The sequence below is a fragment of the Notolepis coatsorum genome, assembly GCF_963971535.1.
Source record: "Notolepis coatsorum genome assembly, chromosome: 18".
Classification (NCBI taxonomy): Eukaryota; Metazoa; Chordata; class Actinopteri; order Aulopiformes; family Paralepididae; genus Notolepis; species Notolepis coatsorum.
Genome location: NC_140182.1, coordinates 51,316,359 through 51,330,789, shown reverse-complemented (window position 1 = coordinate 51,330,789; position 14,431 = coordinate 51,316,359). Strand labels below are relative to the sequence as shown.

Here is a 14,431-nt window from a genome sequence, read left to right as displayed (position 1 = left end):
CACTCTGACACACTGCACTTTACTATTACATCTACACTCTGTTTGCCACATTTATTCCCACTGTACTGTATTTGTGCTGTATAATGACAACACATTTGACTCTAATCTAATATCACCAACCTACACCCAGGTTTCCCCTTCTGTTAGACTTCGTCATAGTACTGAGACTGCTCTTTTTTTTAAATGTCCAATGACATTATTTTAACTGTGGACTCTGGGTGTGATGCCATCATGGCAACACTGGATTTTTGACTGCTTTCTCAGATTTTGAGACGGTACCCATACTTTCACTTAAGTATAATTTCTGGGTACTTTTACACCCCAGGTAGGATAGTTCTATGAATTGATCACAGACATGTAGGATAGTTCTATGTAATGATTACAGACATGTAGGATAGTTCTATGTATTGATCACAGACATGTAGGATAGTTCTATGTATTGATCACAGACATGTGGATAGGTCTATGTATTGATCACAGACATAAGTGTTAATTTATGTAAAGAGAAATGTCCATCGTCACTAATTTCTGAGTACTTTACACCCCCACTAAGAACTCCTACAGAAATATTGATGAGTATTTTGGTGGCCGGTACAATGTGATGATGAGCAAAAAAAAACAGTCCAGCTCTTTAGTTCAATAACAAGATACTAGAATGATGTAAATTCACCCATGCCAATGTCATCACATACTAATGATGCAGATAAAATAGCTAGAATTGTTTATCCCTTTTCATAGCGTGCATGCATGTAAACATGTGTGTGTGTCATATACTCTGCCTGCTACATCATGTCCTCCGGTCGATGCCTCCCCGCAGTGCCGTCCAGTCAATGCGCTGCTGGCTTTGTCCCGCCTTGCAACTCTGCCCTCCACTGCGCCTTCTTCCGCTCAAAATCCTTTTTATAGGCACAGTCTTTATACCAGTGATCGTTCTGGCCGCATATAAAACAAACACCAGCAGGTTTGCGCTGCCTCTTTCTCTTTCGTCTCGGGATGCTCTGCCCAACTGAGTCGTCCTTTGCAAGCTGTGAGACAGTTCTGACCAGGGCTAACTGTGATTGTCCGACCGTTTTTATCAGTGACAATTGTGACCGCTCCATCAGCTGTTGAGCATGCAGACTCAGCTTCCCTAATTGCCTGGCCATTTCATCTGCTGCTATTGATCCAGCCCCATGTGTGGCCGTTGACACAGGCCAGACCGTTGCGGGTGGTGGTGGTATACAAGGCCTATCTCCTCGCTTCGGAGTTGATGGTCGTCGGCGAGGCAGTTGACGTGGCGGGACTGCCGGTAACACACGGAAAGGCACCGAGCCCAGAGTCCACTGGAAGCCCCGGACACACCGCCGTGGGGGAAGAGAAAGAAAACAAAATGTTATCCTCTGCACCGTCTGCAGGCAAAAGTTTCATCGCCCTCTTTCCCTCTCTCCTCTCTGCCTCTCTCTTCCATAGCACTAAACAAGCTTCCTGCTTCTCTAAATCCTCTATAACTTCTATCTTAACACGCTTCTTTTCCCTCAACCGACTTCTCACTTCCTTCAATGCTTCATCTAGCTCTTTCAATTTTCCCAACGAGAAAGAACCCCCCATCGGAAAATTGTTCTCCTTTACCCACAAGTCTACATAGGCCACAGAATCTGAGCCATAAGTGCTTCTCATATACTTCACTTTTCCACTCTCCTCCTCCTGTGGCCCCGCCAACCTGCTCCTACCTCTACCCATAGCGCAAATAAAATAAAATAAAAATATAACAAAACAAACCAAATAAACAAACCCAAAATAAAACTAAACAAAAAATAAAAAATAAAAACCACAATAAAATATGTGGCAGACAAATAGTTTCCTCTAAACACTTTGGAGAAAAAAGCTCTGTGAACAGCGTACTAACAACGCCCCTATCTTATTTCTATTCAGAAAAACTGCAGTTTGACCAGATAAGGTGGTAGAAACTAATCATACAACAAAGCACCTGTCTCCTATCTCTTGGTATTCCCCACGCACGGTCAACTTCCCGCCTGTCTGTGAAAGAAAAACAACCAATAAAAACAGAATCAGTGCCTAAAAGATATTAAACCCACGCCATAATTTCGGGACTATTGCATGAACTAAAGTAATTTCCACCATACCCACAGTACCCTTTGCAACCCCACCTTAATTTCGGATACAAATGTAATTCTCGCCTAATTATCGGAACGTACCTTTTAATTCCAAGTGTTCAGAGGAAAACAAGAGGGTACCCACAAAAAACAATACTATGTTCCAGTCCTAGACAACATCTGGACTCAGAGACCCAAAATAACTTCAAACTCCCGCACGCATCCACATGGGTTTACCTGCCAGAGTTGACAAGACAGTCGGTAGACAGGCGTCCCCCTTCTCCTTGACTTTCCCGGAGGATTGAGGCAAGGGATAATAGTTCTCCCCTGGATTGCTCGTCGGCAATGCACCACTCTGTGTCATTCGCTGTCTGGTCACCCTAATCTAATTGTAACATAACTACTTTATAGATTCAAAAACAAAAACGCTTTAAACAGAATGCCAACAGCTCACCGAATGTTCCCCACGCGTTCCCAAGGTTCAAGCCGGAGGTAACAGCCAAACGGACGGCGCAGACTGTACTCTCCCCCCCCCAGTGCGCGGAGGAGGTCGAGACAGGGCAGCGCTTCCCTGGAATCCCAAGATTCACCCTGTCTGCAGAATCCGTCCCGCGGCCACCTCGACACCCATCGCTTTAAAATCTAATAAACTAGTTAAAAAAAATCCCATAATTTCACTCGTCGCCATCTGTAATGGGAAATATTAAAGGACTAAATGATGAGCCGTTAGTCATTATTAATAATAATAAGAGTTTATTTCACCGTGGCCACAAATGAAAGGACCGTTTATAGTCGGAGACAATATGTTAACACATTAGCGTCTGGCCATAGACTGACCCAGAGCGCTGTTCAGACATATGTTAAATACACAGTTGTCAGACATAACATAATATCAGATATGATGATGAAGGTAAACAAAAATGGTTCTCAGTCACTGGGAGCAACAACAAAGAAGTTATGGCTGGGGAGATGTCGGAGTCTTCTTAAAGAGACATACACACATTAACCAGTCAAGCTGGTCACACTGAAAGTCACGCTGTATAACATGATGTCTCAACACAGATCTATAAGGACATGATAATATATTCCACGACATGCCCTAGAACAAAGTAAATCCATAGGCTGAATATGATTTATTATCAGCATTTTAGGTTTTATTATTATTTTACATTTCAAAAGCCCCCTCTAGAAAAACGAAGCACAAAAACATAATTCAGAATGGTATAATGGGATCTAGACTGAGAATTATTTCAGGAAGCGAGCTGCATTTCTTTGCAATCTTTTTGATCTGTTGCCATAGTGATTTAGAAAATCGTACGTCGGGGAACCGAAAGGTCTAGTTTAAGTCAAGTTATCCTGAAAATTATCCGGCTAACTCAGTTTGCCAGGTACGAGGAACAGGGCCCAGGCCTTCTCCCGAGGGAGAGGACTGAACCGTCATATAACATATGAATAGATTGTAAAGGACCCCCTTTAGGCATAACGCTGGTCCCAATTTGAAAAAATGGGACCAGGCACTGCCCGCCTGCCTCCGGGCTGAGCGCCACCGGAAACAGCGGCTTCAATGTCATTATAAATAATACAGACCGCGGGGTCACTGAACAATCTAGTACATCAGACACAGTCAGAAAAAAGACCCATTGATGAAAAAAGGCACAGGACATGCTACCATTGTACCTCCCCATAGGGGGGGTAAAATGTCGTTAAGCTGTCGGGAACCATACCAGGTATATACTCATGGGGAATATGACTAAGATGACATATCACAACACACACATGATTAGGTTCAGGGACCCATTTTTCTTTTCCGAAAAAGGACCCGCTGACGGAAAAGGCACGCCACCATTTTACCTCCCCCAGGAGAGGTAACATGGCGCCAAGATGTCTAGCATCATATCAAATCAAATCAAATCAAATGTATTTGTAAGGCCCGACAACACACGTTAATGTCCCCATGGGCCGTACACGTCTTCTTTAAACAAGTCAAGAAGAAACATAACAATAAGTCAAGAACAGAACAAGAACACCATAAGGTCCAACAAATTTAAAATACATGCAAATAAATGAAAGAATGCAAGCACTCCCAGACATACCCCACGTGAAGGTAAGGAAAAACTCTCCACAGGCAGTGTGGAGGAGAGAAACCTTAGAAGGGCCATTCAAGGGGGGATCTCCCTTCTTAGATGTCGGTGATAGTAGTGTTGCAGACTAACAGTTGGTAAGCATGCACTCAAGTGTGTAGTGAAACACAGATGAGTGCATGCAATAGCAACTGAACATTTTGAAAGATTAAAGATAGAGCTGATAGCGATAGCAACTGAACATTTTGAAAGATTAAAGATAGAGCTGATAGCAAATCTATTTGAGGCACAGGGGCGGCACAAAGAGGGTCGCGTCCTCCCCGTCTTAATCACGGGACATTCAACACTCCGGTCATTGCTCCGAGACAGCCGGAGACAGGGAGATAGGGGGCGGCGCAGAGAGGGTCGCAACCTCCCCGACATCATCGCGGGACGTCCAGCACTCCGGTCACCACTACGAGACCGCCGGAGACAGGGAGACAGGAGGGCACGCAGAGAGGGTCGCATCCTCCCGGCCTTCATCACGGGACGTCCGACACTCCGGTCAGCACTCCAGGACAGCAACTCACAGGGAGACGGGACAGGCGTTAGACAGCTTGCGTGATTGTAGTGGACGGACATAGCAATAGATACAAGTGGTAAGCATATATGAGAATAGAGTAGATATATGAAGTAAGCATATTATGTGAATAGAATAGAAGTACTTAACCCAGCAATGAAACCGCATTGACAGGCCAGTTGACAGACCACGGACAGACCACGGTAAGTAGCTGATCCATGGCCTCGTGGTGCATGTAGAGCAGTCACTGCAATCTTGGCCAAGACCCAGAGGCATCCATCACCTTAGTCAGCACTAGGAGACAGGCACTCAGAGAGATGGGGGAGGGGGGGGGAGGAGTTAGAGAGTTCCCATGTTTGTGGTGCTGCAAAAAAGCAGACATGGGGGAAAATAGACATCCTAACTAAACTAGACAGATTAATCTAAAGGTCAGTCCCCGACCAGGTGAGATCAGGGTAGGTTGAAGGAGAGAGAGAAAAGATGGGTCTTAAGCAGGGATTTAAAAGCTTCGACAGAGCAGGCGCCCCTGATGACGGCAGGTCATTTGTTCCACAGGTAGCATATCAAGCATATTCCCATGGGGGATATGACTAAAACCCATTGTCTGGCACCACATCAGACATGGTAAACGGTTTTCAATCTACCATATATATATATATATATATATATATATATATATATATATATATATATATATATATATGGGGTGCCCCAGTGGCGAACATAACACGCTGAGTCGCGGCACGGCCGACCCGGGTTCGATTCCCGGACCTGTCTTCCCCCCACTCTGTCTCCCGTTCCTCCTCTCTCTCTCTCTACTGGACTGCCCAGTAGTAAAAAGCGATAAACGCTAAAAAATGTATCTTTAAAGAAATATATATATTAGTGCTGTCAGGCGATTAAAAAAATGTATCTAATTAATTACAGGATTTGTAATTAATTAATCTAATTAATCGCATTTTAATCGCATAACAATTTTATGCCTGATATTCTATATTCTATAATCATATTTCAAATTGCATGTGTCCGGAAGGCAGAATTCAGTACTGTATCTACAAAACCTTCTGTTTAATCATCTTCCATCTATAAAGAGGATGAGAGAGAGAGAGAGAGAGAGAGAGAGAGAGAGAGAGAGAGAGAGAGAGAGAGAGAGAGAGAGAGAGAGAGAGAGAGAGAGAGGAGAGAGAGAGAGAGAGAGAGAGAGAGAGAGAGAGAGAGAGAGAGAGAGAGAGAGAGAGAGAGAGAGAGAGAGAGAGAGAGAGAGAGAGAGAGAGAGAGAGAGAGAGAGAGGAGAGAGAGAGAGAGAGAGAGAGAGAGAGAGAGAGAGAGGAGAGAGAGAGAGAGAGAGAGAGAGAGAGAGAGAGAGAGAGAGAGAGATGAGAGAGAGAGAGAGAGAGAGAGAGAGAGAGAGAGAGAGAGAGAGAGAGAGAGAGAGAGAGAGAGAGAGAGAGAGAGAGAGAGAGAGAGAGAGAGAGAGAAAACACACACCACAGGGTTATACAAGCATGCACACACCTGGGGCTGTTGATGTACACCTGCCGCTGGTCACGCGCCTCTTTTTCCTTGAATGAAGGCGCCAAGCTCTTCGGACGGTTCTCCACAAAACACGTACAAATGACACACGTCCAGCGGCGGTGTCAGGCTGTCGGCGCCGATGTTTACACGTAGAGATGCCCGGTCAGAGCACACACGCGTTTCTGTCTCCATGTCGCGTGCTGTTCTCTCTGTACATGGCGAGGGCGGGGCCCAGGGAAATCCCCCTGTGTCCGGGATTCCCTCTGACGCGCCTCTCTTGAAGACGCGTTCCACCACGTCCAGCCTGCAATTAACCCTAGCACGCCGTGCAGGGGTAAAAAAGCATTCGGAGGGCAGCACACCAGGGCTCGAAACCCTTCCACCGACCGCGCCATAGCATACCAGCAGTCCCCGACGAGGAATTGCCGGTCTGCCAGGAAAACTCCATAACGAGCAGCGGTACCCAAGCACTTCGTTTTCCGAACACGCCGGGGGAAGTCCTGAAAAAGGACTTCGGTGGAAATTCCTTACATCTCCTACCTAACTAACTAACTAAAATTCTGTTGCAAAACTGCCGAAGGCCTGTGAGCACAACGTTTCGTTGAAACAATGAGGTAGGGGGAGTGTGACCGCCACACCTGGGCTATAAGCTGGCCGGAGGTGGGCGTGGTCGGACAGATGGAAGGTGCATGTGAAAAGTTTCAGTTGACACGCAATAGGCGCACGAGGACATCCCATAGGCGAAGCAGAAAAACGTAGCCAATGAAATATAACATATCCTGGTATATTCTGAATTCTATATATAGACACTGAACATACCCTGGTATATTCTGAATTGTATACAGACACTGAACATGTCCTGGTACTGTATATATTTTTTGTTTTATATAGACACTGAACATGTCCTGGTATATTCAGAGTTTTATATAGACACTGAACATGTCCTGGTATATTCTGTGAGTTTTATATAGACACCAAACATGTCCTGGTATATTCTGATAGTTATATATTAGGGGTGGAACGGTTCACAAAATCGACGGTTCGGTTCATATCACGGTTTTAGGTTTACGGTTCGGTATATGTTTTTATTTTTTTTTAACACTCAAAATACCATACATCAACATAAGATATATAGCCTAAAAATAATCCAACTTTTCAGTTATTCTCAAGGACGTAGTCATGCAAAAACTGAAAGAATGAGGCCATTTGACATCAGGCACATTATTTTGACAGTGACGGTTAGAGCTAGGAGAGATTTTGGTACAGCAAAGATAAGAGATAAGATAAGATATTCCTTTATTGATCCCCTTGGGGAAATTCAGGCATCATAGCAGCATGGGGGGAGGGGGGGGGTACAGGTAGTAAAACAACACAGTATACAGGTAGTAAAAAAACAACACAGGCAGTGTAAACAATTTGATCAATATGGTCAATATAATTTACTATCTGACTAGCTGAGGAATATTCACATTATTCACAGTGTCACATAAGGTGCAGTATGCATGAGGTAGTGTTATAATTTACTATCTACTGAGTATACATTATTCACAGTATCACGGTATCCACTGAAATATACATTATTCACAGTATCACAGTATCCACATAGGGTGCAGTAAGCCTAGGGTAGTGTAGGTTGTCCTCCTTGGGTTCCTATAAGTCCCAGGTCAATGTCTGGTAGCAGTCGCTGTCGCTGCCCCCTGTTGTGGAGCCTGGAGGCTGCTAGTCGCTGCCCACTGTTGTGGAGCCTGATGGCCGCTGGTATGAAGGACTGTCCGAGGCGGTTAGTTGAGTGTCGGGGGGGAATGAGTCTGTGGCTGAACGAGCTTCTCATCTTGACTAGCTCGTCGTAGAGGGGGTGGTAGGGGTTCTCCATGATGGCAGCCAGCTTCCTTATCATTCCCCTCTCTACCATCACCTCAAGTCTAGGTAGCTCGGCTCCCACCACGGAGCTAGCCTTCCTCACCAGCTTGTTGAGCTTGTTGGTGTCCCTTGAGTTGATGTAGCCTCCCCAGCATGCCACAGCATAGAAGAGGATGCTGGCCACAACAGACTGGTAAAAAGACTGCAGCAGTTTGTTGCACACATTGAAGGACCTGAGTCTCCTCAGGAAGAACAGCCTGCTCTGTCCCTTCCTGTAGAGGGCCTCTGTGTTGTCCGACCAGTCCAGTTTATTGTTCAGGTGTACCCCAAGGAACTTGTATGAGTCCACCATCTCCACATCCACCCCTCGGATGGAGATGGGAATCGGGGGGGGCCTCTTCTTGCCCCTCCGGAAGTCCACCACCAGCTCCTTGGTCTTACTGGTGTTGAGTTGTAGGTGGTTGCTGTCGCTCCACCCCACGAAGCTCTCCACCAGGGCTCTGTACTCCTCCTCATCATCGTCAGTGATGTAGCTTACGATGGAGGAGTCGTCTGAGAACTTCTGCAGGAGGCACCCGCTTGAGTTGCAGCAGAAGTCTGAGGTGTAGAGGGTGAAGAGGAAGGGTGACAGCACAGTTCCTTGGGGGGCGCCGGTGTTGCTCACCAGTACGTCAGACTGACTGTCCTTTAGTCTGACATACTGTGGCCTCTCAGTGAGATAGTCCTTGATCCAGGCCACCAAGCCGTGCTCCAGCTGCATTGCGGAGAGCTTCTCCGCTAGCAGTGACGGCTGGATGGTGTTGAAGGCGCTGGAGAAATCAAAGAACATAATCCTCACTGAGCTGCGCGGCTTCTCCAGGTGCGTGTACGCTCTGTGGAGCATGTAGATGATGGCATCCTCCACCCCGATGTTTGCCTGGTATGCAAACTGCAGGGGGTCGAGGGAGTCACGCACCAGGGGCTTGAGGTGTTGCAGGACCAGTCTCTCAAACGTCTTCATGACGTGTGACGTCAGAGCGACTGGCCTGTAGTCGTTGAGGGTGCTGGGACGTCCCTTCTTGGGCACCGGGACAATGCAGGAGGTCTTCCAGAGAGGGGAGGCATTGCTGATTTAAACATGCTTCTCATTTATTTGGTAAAAAAAAAGGTTTACCTTTAATAATGTTTGGCACACAAAGACCGAACTGACTGAAAAATATAGGCAACATTTGTCAAAGTATTAACTCGTCAATATACCCCCCTTCCCCACTAATCGAACTGGTGTCGTGGAGTCACTTCTCTGTGAGCGTTTCCACGGTTAGCTTGCGGCTAACATTAGTTAGCTTGTGGCTAAAGTTAGTTAGCTCGTAGCTAACGTAACTTTATAACCGAACAATACACACATGCCCCGAATGCGTACCGTTCGGTACGACCTCCACGGTTCGGGGCATGTGTGTATTGTTCGGTACACGGTTCGAATGCATACCGTTCCACCCCTATTATATATAGACACTGAACATGTCCTGGTATATTCTGATAGTTATATATAGACACTGAACATGTCCTGGTATATTCAGATAGTTATATATAGACACTGAACATGTCCTGGTATATTCTGTGAGTTACAGTATATATAGACATGGAACATGTCCTGGTATATTCTGTGAGTTATATATAGACACTGAACATGTCCTGGTATATTCTGTGAGTTATATATTATAGACATTGAACATGTCCTGATATATGTGCAGATAATTCTGCAAGAAAAGGAGGGGGGAAACGTATCCATGTGCTACATTTCAGTATCTTAATAAATAAATTCGAATGAAAACATACAGTAGTGCATATGATCACCAGTCTTCTCCTAAGTGCTCATTCCAAGTCCTGCTCTTGTCTCCAAGTTGGATGAGGACCTCCAGCAGAACCTGAGGGACACCATGGTGCAAAAGTACCAACAGCCAGGGGAGGACAGCATCACACAGGCTGTGGACCAGCTGCAACAGGAGGTATCGGAACGGGCTATTCGCCAGTTACAACAGGGACCATCTATTCAACCTTACTTAAAAGTAGTCGAACTGTTTCAAGAGATTAACCAAAGCCTGTAGAGGAATGACCATGAGCCCATCTTGATCTAAAAAAATAATGTAGTTACTAATATACTTGCATTGCACTTGCATAGTACTGTATATCACTCAAACTTAATCTGAAAGTGCACAATTTCTGCTGTCTAACTATGAATGCATGGGGGACTTTAATGTAGACCTAGTTTTTGGTAAATGGTTATTTAAGGATTCGGTGTGAGAAAATAGCAATGACTTTAAAGGGACACTTCACCAAAAAAACAACGCTAATTCATAAAATTAAATGTCCCCGATGACATCACTGGTGATGGCCATATTCAAACCAATTTACTCTCAATAACTGTCAAACTAAATGAACGTGTGCAAAACTGTTTAGAGGTTTGCTAAATAAATCGGCATTGACCCTTCAATAGGATCGGAGCAAGCTACAGATTACTCTTAATATAATATAAGTAAATGTACCCTATTAGGCAGCAAATAAGCAACTAATCAATCAATGTTGCACTGAATATCTGCCCCATCTGTCATCTCTGCTCTTTCTTCTGTGTTGCCAACTGTTTCTCAGTTTAAGTGCTGTGGCAGTAACAGCTCCTCAGACTGGTCGGAGAGCGCGTGGATCCAGTCAGAGAATGACAGGCTGGTTCCCGATAGCTGCTGCAAAACTCCCAGTGACCTCTGTGGCCGCAGGGACCATCCCTCCAATATCTACAAGAACGAGGTATGCTACTCAACAGAGCAAGGAGAGAATCTGTGTGTATTTGACAAAAAAGAATAGAGTAGACTCAGGGGAAATTCATACCACAAATGCGCAAAGGAAAGCAATAGGATTCGGATGAGGATGCGCACAATCATTCTCATGGAATGGAAATCCAACAACCCCCCCCCCCCTTCAGGAGATGGATACAGGAGGTGCTGTCTTTGCTGCAACTTGAAAAAATAAGACATATGCTGAATGGGTCCTATGACCAAAATATGTTCACCAAAATATGATCCCCCCTTTTTTTTTTTTTTTTTTTTTTTTGATATTTTTGCACAAATCTTACAAATATTCAAAGATATATTTCAACAGCATAATATGCAAATTCCAAGATTTTTTTTTTCTTTTTCGTATAGACATATAAAACATACAAAAGACTTATACAGACATACCAAAAACAGACATGGAAATTATAAAAAATACTTACAAAAAAAAACATTACTATATGTGCATATATAACCAAGATGCATATACGTTAATGCATATACATACATAATACAATATAAAGTATAGGTACCATCAGGTCAGATCCAATTTTTCACCTTCATCATTGATAATACTGAAACCCCACCTTAATCATTCATCCCCAGACCGTTCAGTCAGGTGTAGAAAACTGTCCCATACCTTAGCGAAGATATCCTCTCTTCCTGCGACTCTATATGTCACCCTTTCATATGATGCTGTCCGGAACATTAGTTCCATCCATTCTTTAAAAGTAATATCAACAGGTGATTTCCAATGTCGTAATGCAATTCTACATCCTGATATCATGGCCATTCTATACCACATTCCCCGGTATTTAGGCAGTTTAATCCCTTTCTGTACTATACCCAAAACACATTTATTTATCTTCACATTCAGAACCTTACTTAGGAATATCACAATTTGATCCCACATTTTCCGGACCTTCTCACATTCGTATAGCATGTGTAGTAAAGTGCCTGTCTCCTTCTCACATCTCCAGCAGATGTCACTGTCCCTTAATTTCAATCTGGCCAGTTTACTAGGCGTCCAATAGCTTCTGTTCAACACTTTGTAAAAAATAAGTTGTGATTGCGCCTCCCGAGAGAATTCACCCCATTTGGACACCAGCTTCTCCCACATTTCCTCAGTAATATCCTCACGTACATCGTTCTCCCAGCTCAGCCTCAGACCCGCCAACTTGGGTGCATTGTATTCTCTTATAACATAATAGAATCTTGACGCACCGCCTTTCCTACGCCATCCTTTATAAAATATTTCTTGAATTGCAGTAATCGGGCCACACTTTGGCCCTCCCATTGATGATGATATACAATGTCTAATCTGTAGGAATTTATAGAAGTTTTTATTATCTATACCAAAATCCTCTTTAATATCCTCAAAAGGTAAAACCCCATCTTCCCCGATATCACCTAGTACATGTATCCCCCTTTTAATCCAGTCGTCCCATATGACTGATTTCTTACCAATCTTTAGTTTTTTATTATACCATATAGAGGCTCTTGTAGTCAGATATGGGCTATCACCAGTCAGCCTGTGCGACTGATTCCAAGTTTCCCTGGCAAACGCCATTAGAGGGTTCTTAAGAGGTATAGGTCTGTCTGATTGTGTCAGAAAGGATTCCAGAGACGAGGGATACACCATTTCCTCCTCTATCTTGACCCAAGCAGGTGCCTCCTCAGTCGAGTGATTCAATTTGGAGAGCTGGGAGAGCGAGAACGTATAGTGATACCAGTCTAGCTTAGGCAGGGATAAGCCGCCATTTTCCTTTGCTGCATACATTTTGGCCCGACCAAATAGTGGCCTTTTGCCCCCCCCACAAATATACATTAATGACTTTGTCATACTGTTTGAGTAACTGGGTCGGGAGAGTCAGCGGCAGCATATATAGGATATAATTTAATTTGGGAGCCAATATCATTTTTACTAAGTTTATCTTCCCCAGGAGGGACATATTCATCTTGGCCCAATTCTGGGTCAGAGCACTAATGTGTTCGATTATAGGGGCAATATTGGCTTGCATTAACTCTTTCAGACCTGGGATCAGCTTTATTCCTAGGTATATCAACCCTGACGGCATCCATCTGTATTGCCAACCCCTCCTGATAGCAGGGGGACAACATTTAGAGAGAGGCATTGCTTCTGACTTGCTCCAGTTGATTGTGTATCCAGATATTTCGGAGAAGGACTCGATAATAGTTCCAATGACCCCAGCTGCTGTTTGGGGATTGCTGGATATCAATAAGATATCGCCCGCATATAAAAATAATTTATGTTCTACCTGCCCCGCTATTACCCCTTTGATGTCTTGATTAGTCCTTAGTGCGATAGCAAGTGGTTCGAGGAAGAGCGCAAACATTTGGGGAGAAAGCGGAGAACCTTGCCTCGTCCCCCGCCCTAGATTAAAGGGCGAGGATACGATCCCGCTGGTCAATACTGATGCCATCGGATTTGTGTATAACAGTTTTACCCACCCAGTAAACGATGGTCCGAACCCGAAGCGCTCTATCGTGTGAAATAAGAATGCAAATTCCACCTTATCAAAGGCCTTTTCGGCATCCAATGAGAAGGCCACTGTAGGTTCTGTATCATTCCTGACCTTCCACATTATGTGTAGGAGTCTGCGGATATTATCAGCTGAGTTTCTCCCCTTCACAAAGCCCACTTGATCTGAATGCACCAAAGTTGGTAGTACATCTTCTATTCTATTCGCAAGTATCTTTGCCAATACTTTTTCTTCCAAATTGCTCAGGGATATAGGCCTATAGTTTCCACAGTATTGAGGGTCTTTGCCCTTTTTCTGTAGTAACGTAATAGTGGCCGATCTCAAGCTAGTGGGCAATCCCCCTTTTAACAATGAATCTTGATATACTTTTAATAGTCTCGGAGCGATTATATAACTGAATTGTTTGTAGAAATCGGGAGTAAACCCGTCGTCTCCTGGTGCTTTACCCAATTTAAGGCTGTTGATTGCCGCGTGTATTTCCTCTATCGAAACCCCCCCCTCCATTGATTTTACTTGTTGTTTCGATAACGACGGTAATTTGATTTTGTCGAAGAACGCGTCCAGTTTTACCTGATCCACCGCCTTCTGTGGGGTATATAAATCCTGGTAGAAGCACCTGAAAACATTATTAATTTCCTTTTTGTCTGTAATAATCTTGTCATCTTTATTACGAATTGAGGATATAATATTTTGATTTTGCATTTGTTTAACCCGATTCGCTAGTATTTTACCCGCTCTCTCCCCTTGTTCATAATATCTTTGGTTGGTCCTAAATAACGCATATTCAGCCTTCTTTTGATATATGTTGTTCAATTCGTATTTGGATTTGTTTAGGTTTCTCCACGTTTCTGGGTCTGGTCTCTGACTGTGCTGTTTCGAGAGTATTTTAATTTCCTCATCTAACGCTGTCATTTTTTGTTTCTCTGCCCTTTTTAGTATTGCACCGTATTGTATGAGTCGTCCTCTCATGTAAGCTTTACATGTGTCCCACATTATGCCACTATCATCTATTGACCCT

The 14,431-nt window shown here is 44.2% G+C and overlaps 1 protein-coding gene across 1 annotated transcript in view; it reads left to right on the top strand.

Annotated features, from left to right (window-relative positions):
* cd151 (CD151 molecule) overlaps positions 1 to 14,431 on the top strand; it is a 63,992-nt gene that overhangs the window by 27,251 nt on the left and 22,310 nt on the right. The window contains exons 6-7 of the mRNA XM_084334989.1: positions 9,989 to 10,093; positions 10,734 to 10,886. Of these exons, the coding sequence (XP_084191115.1) occupies positions 9,989 to 10,093; positions 10,734 to 10,886 (258 nt within the window). The remainder of the gene's footprint in view (positions 1 to 9,988; positions 10,094 to 10,733; positions 10,887 to 14,431) is intronic.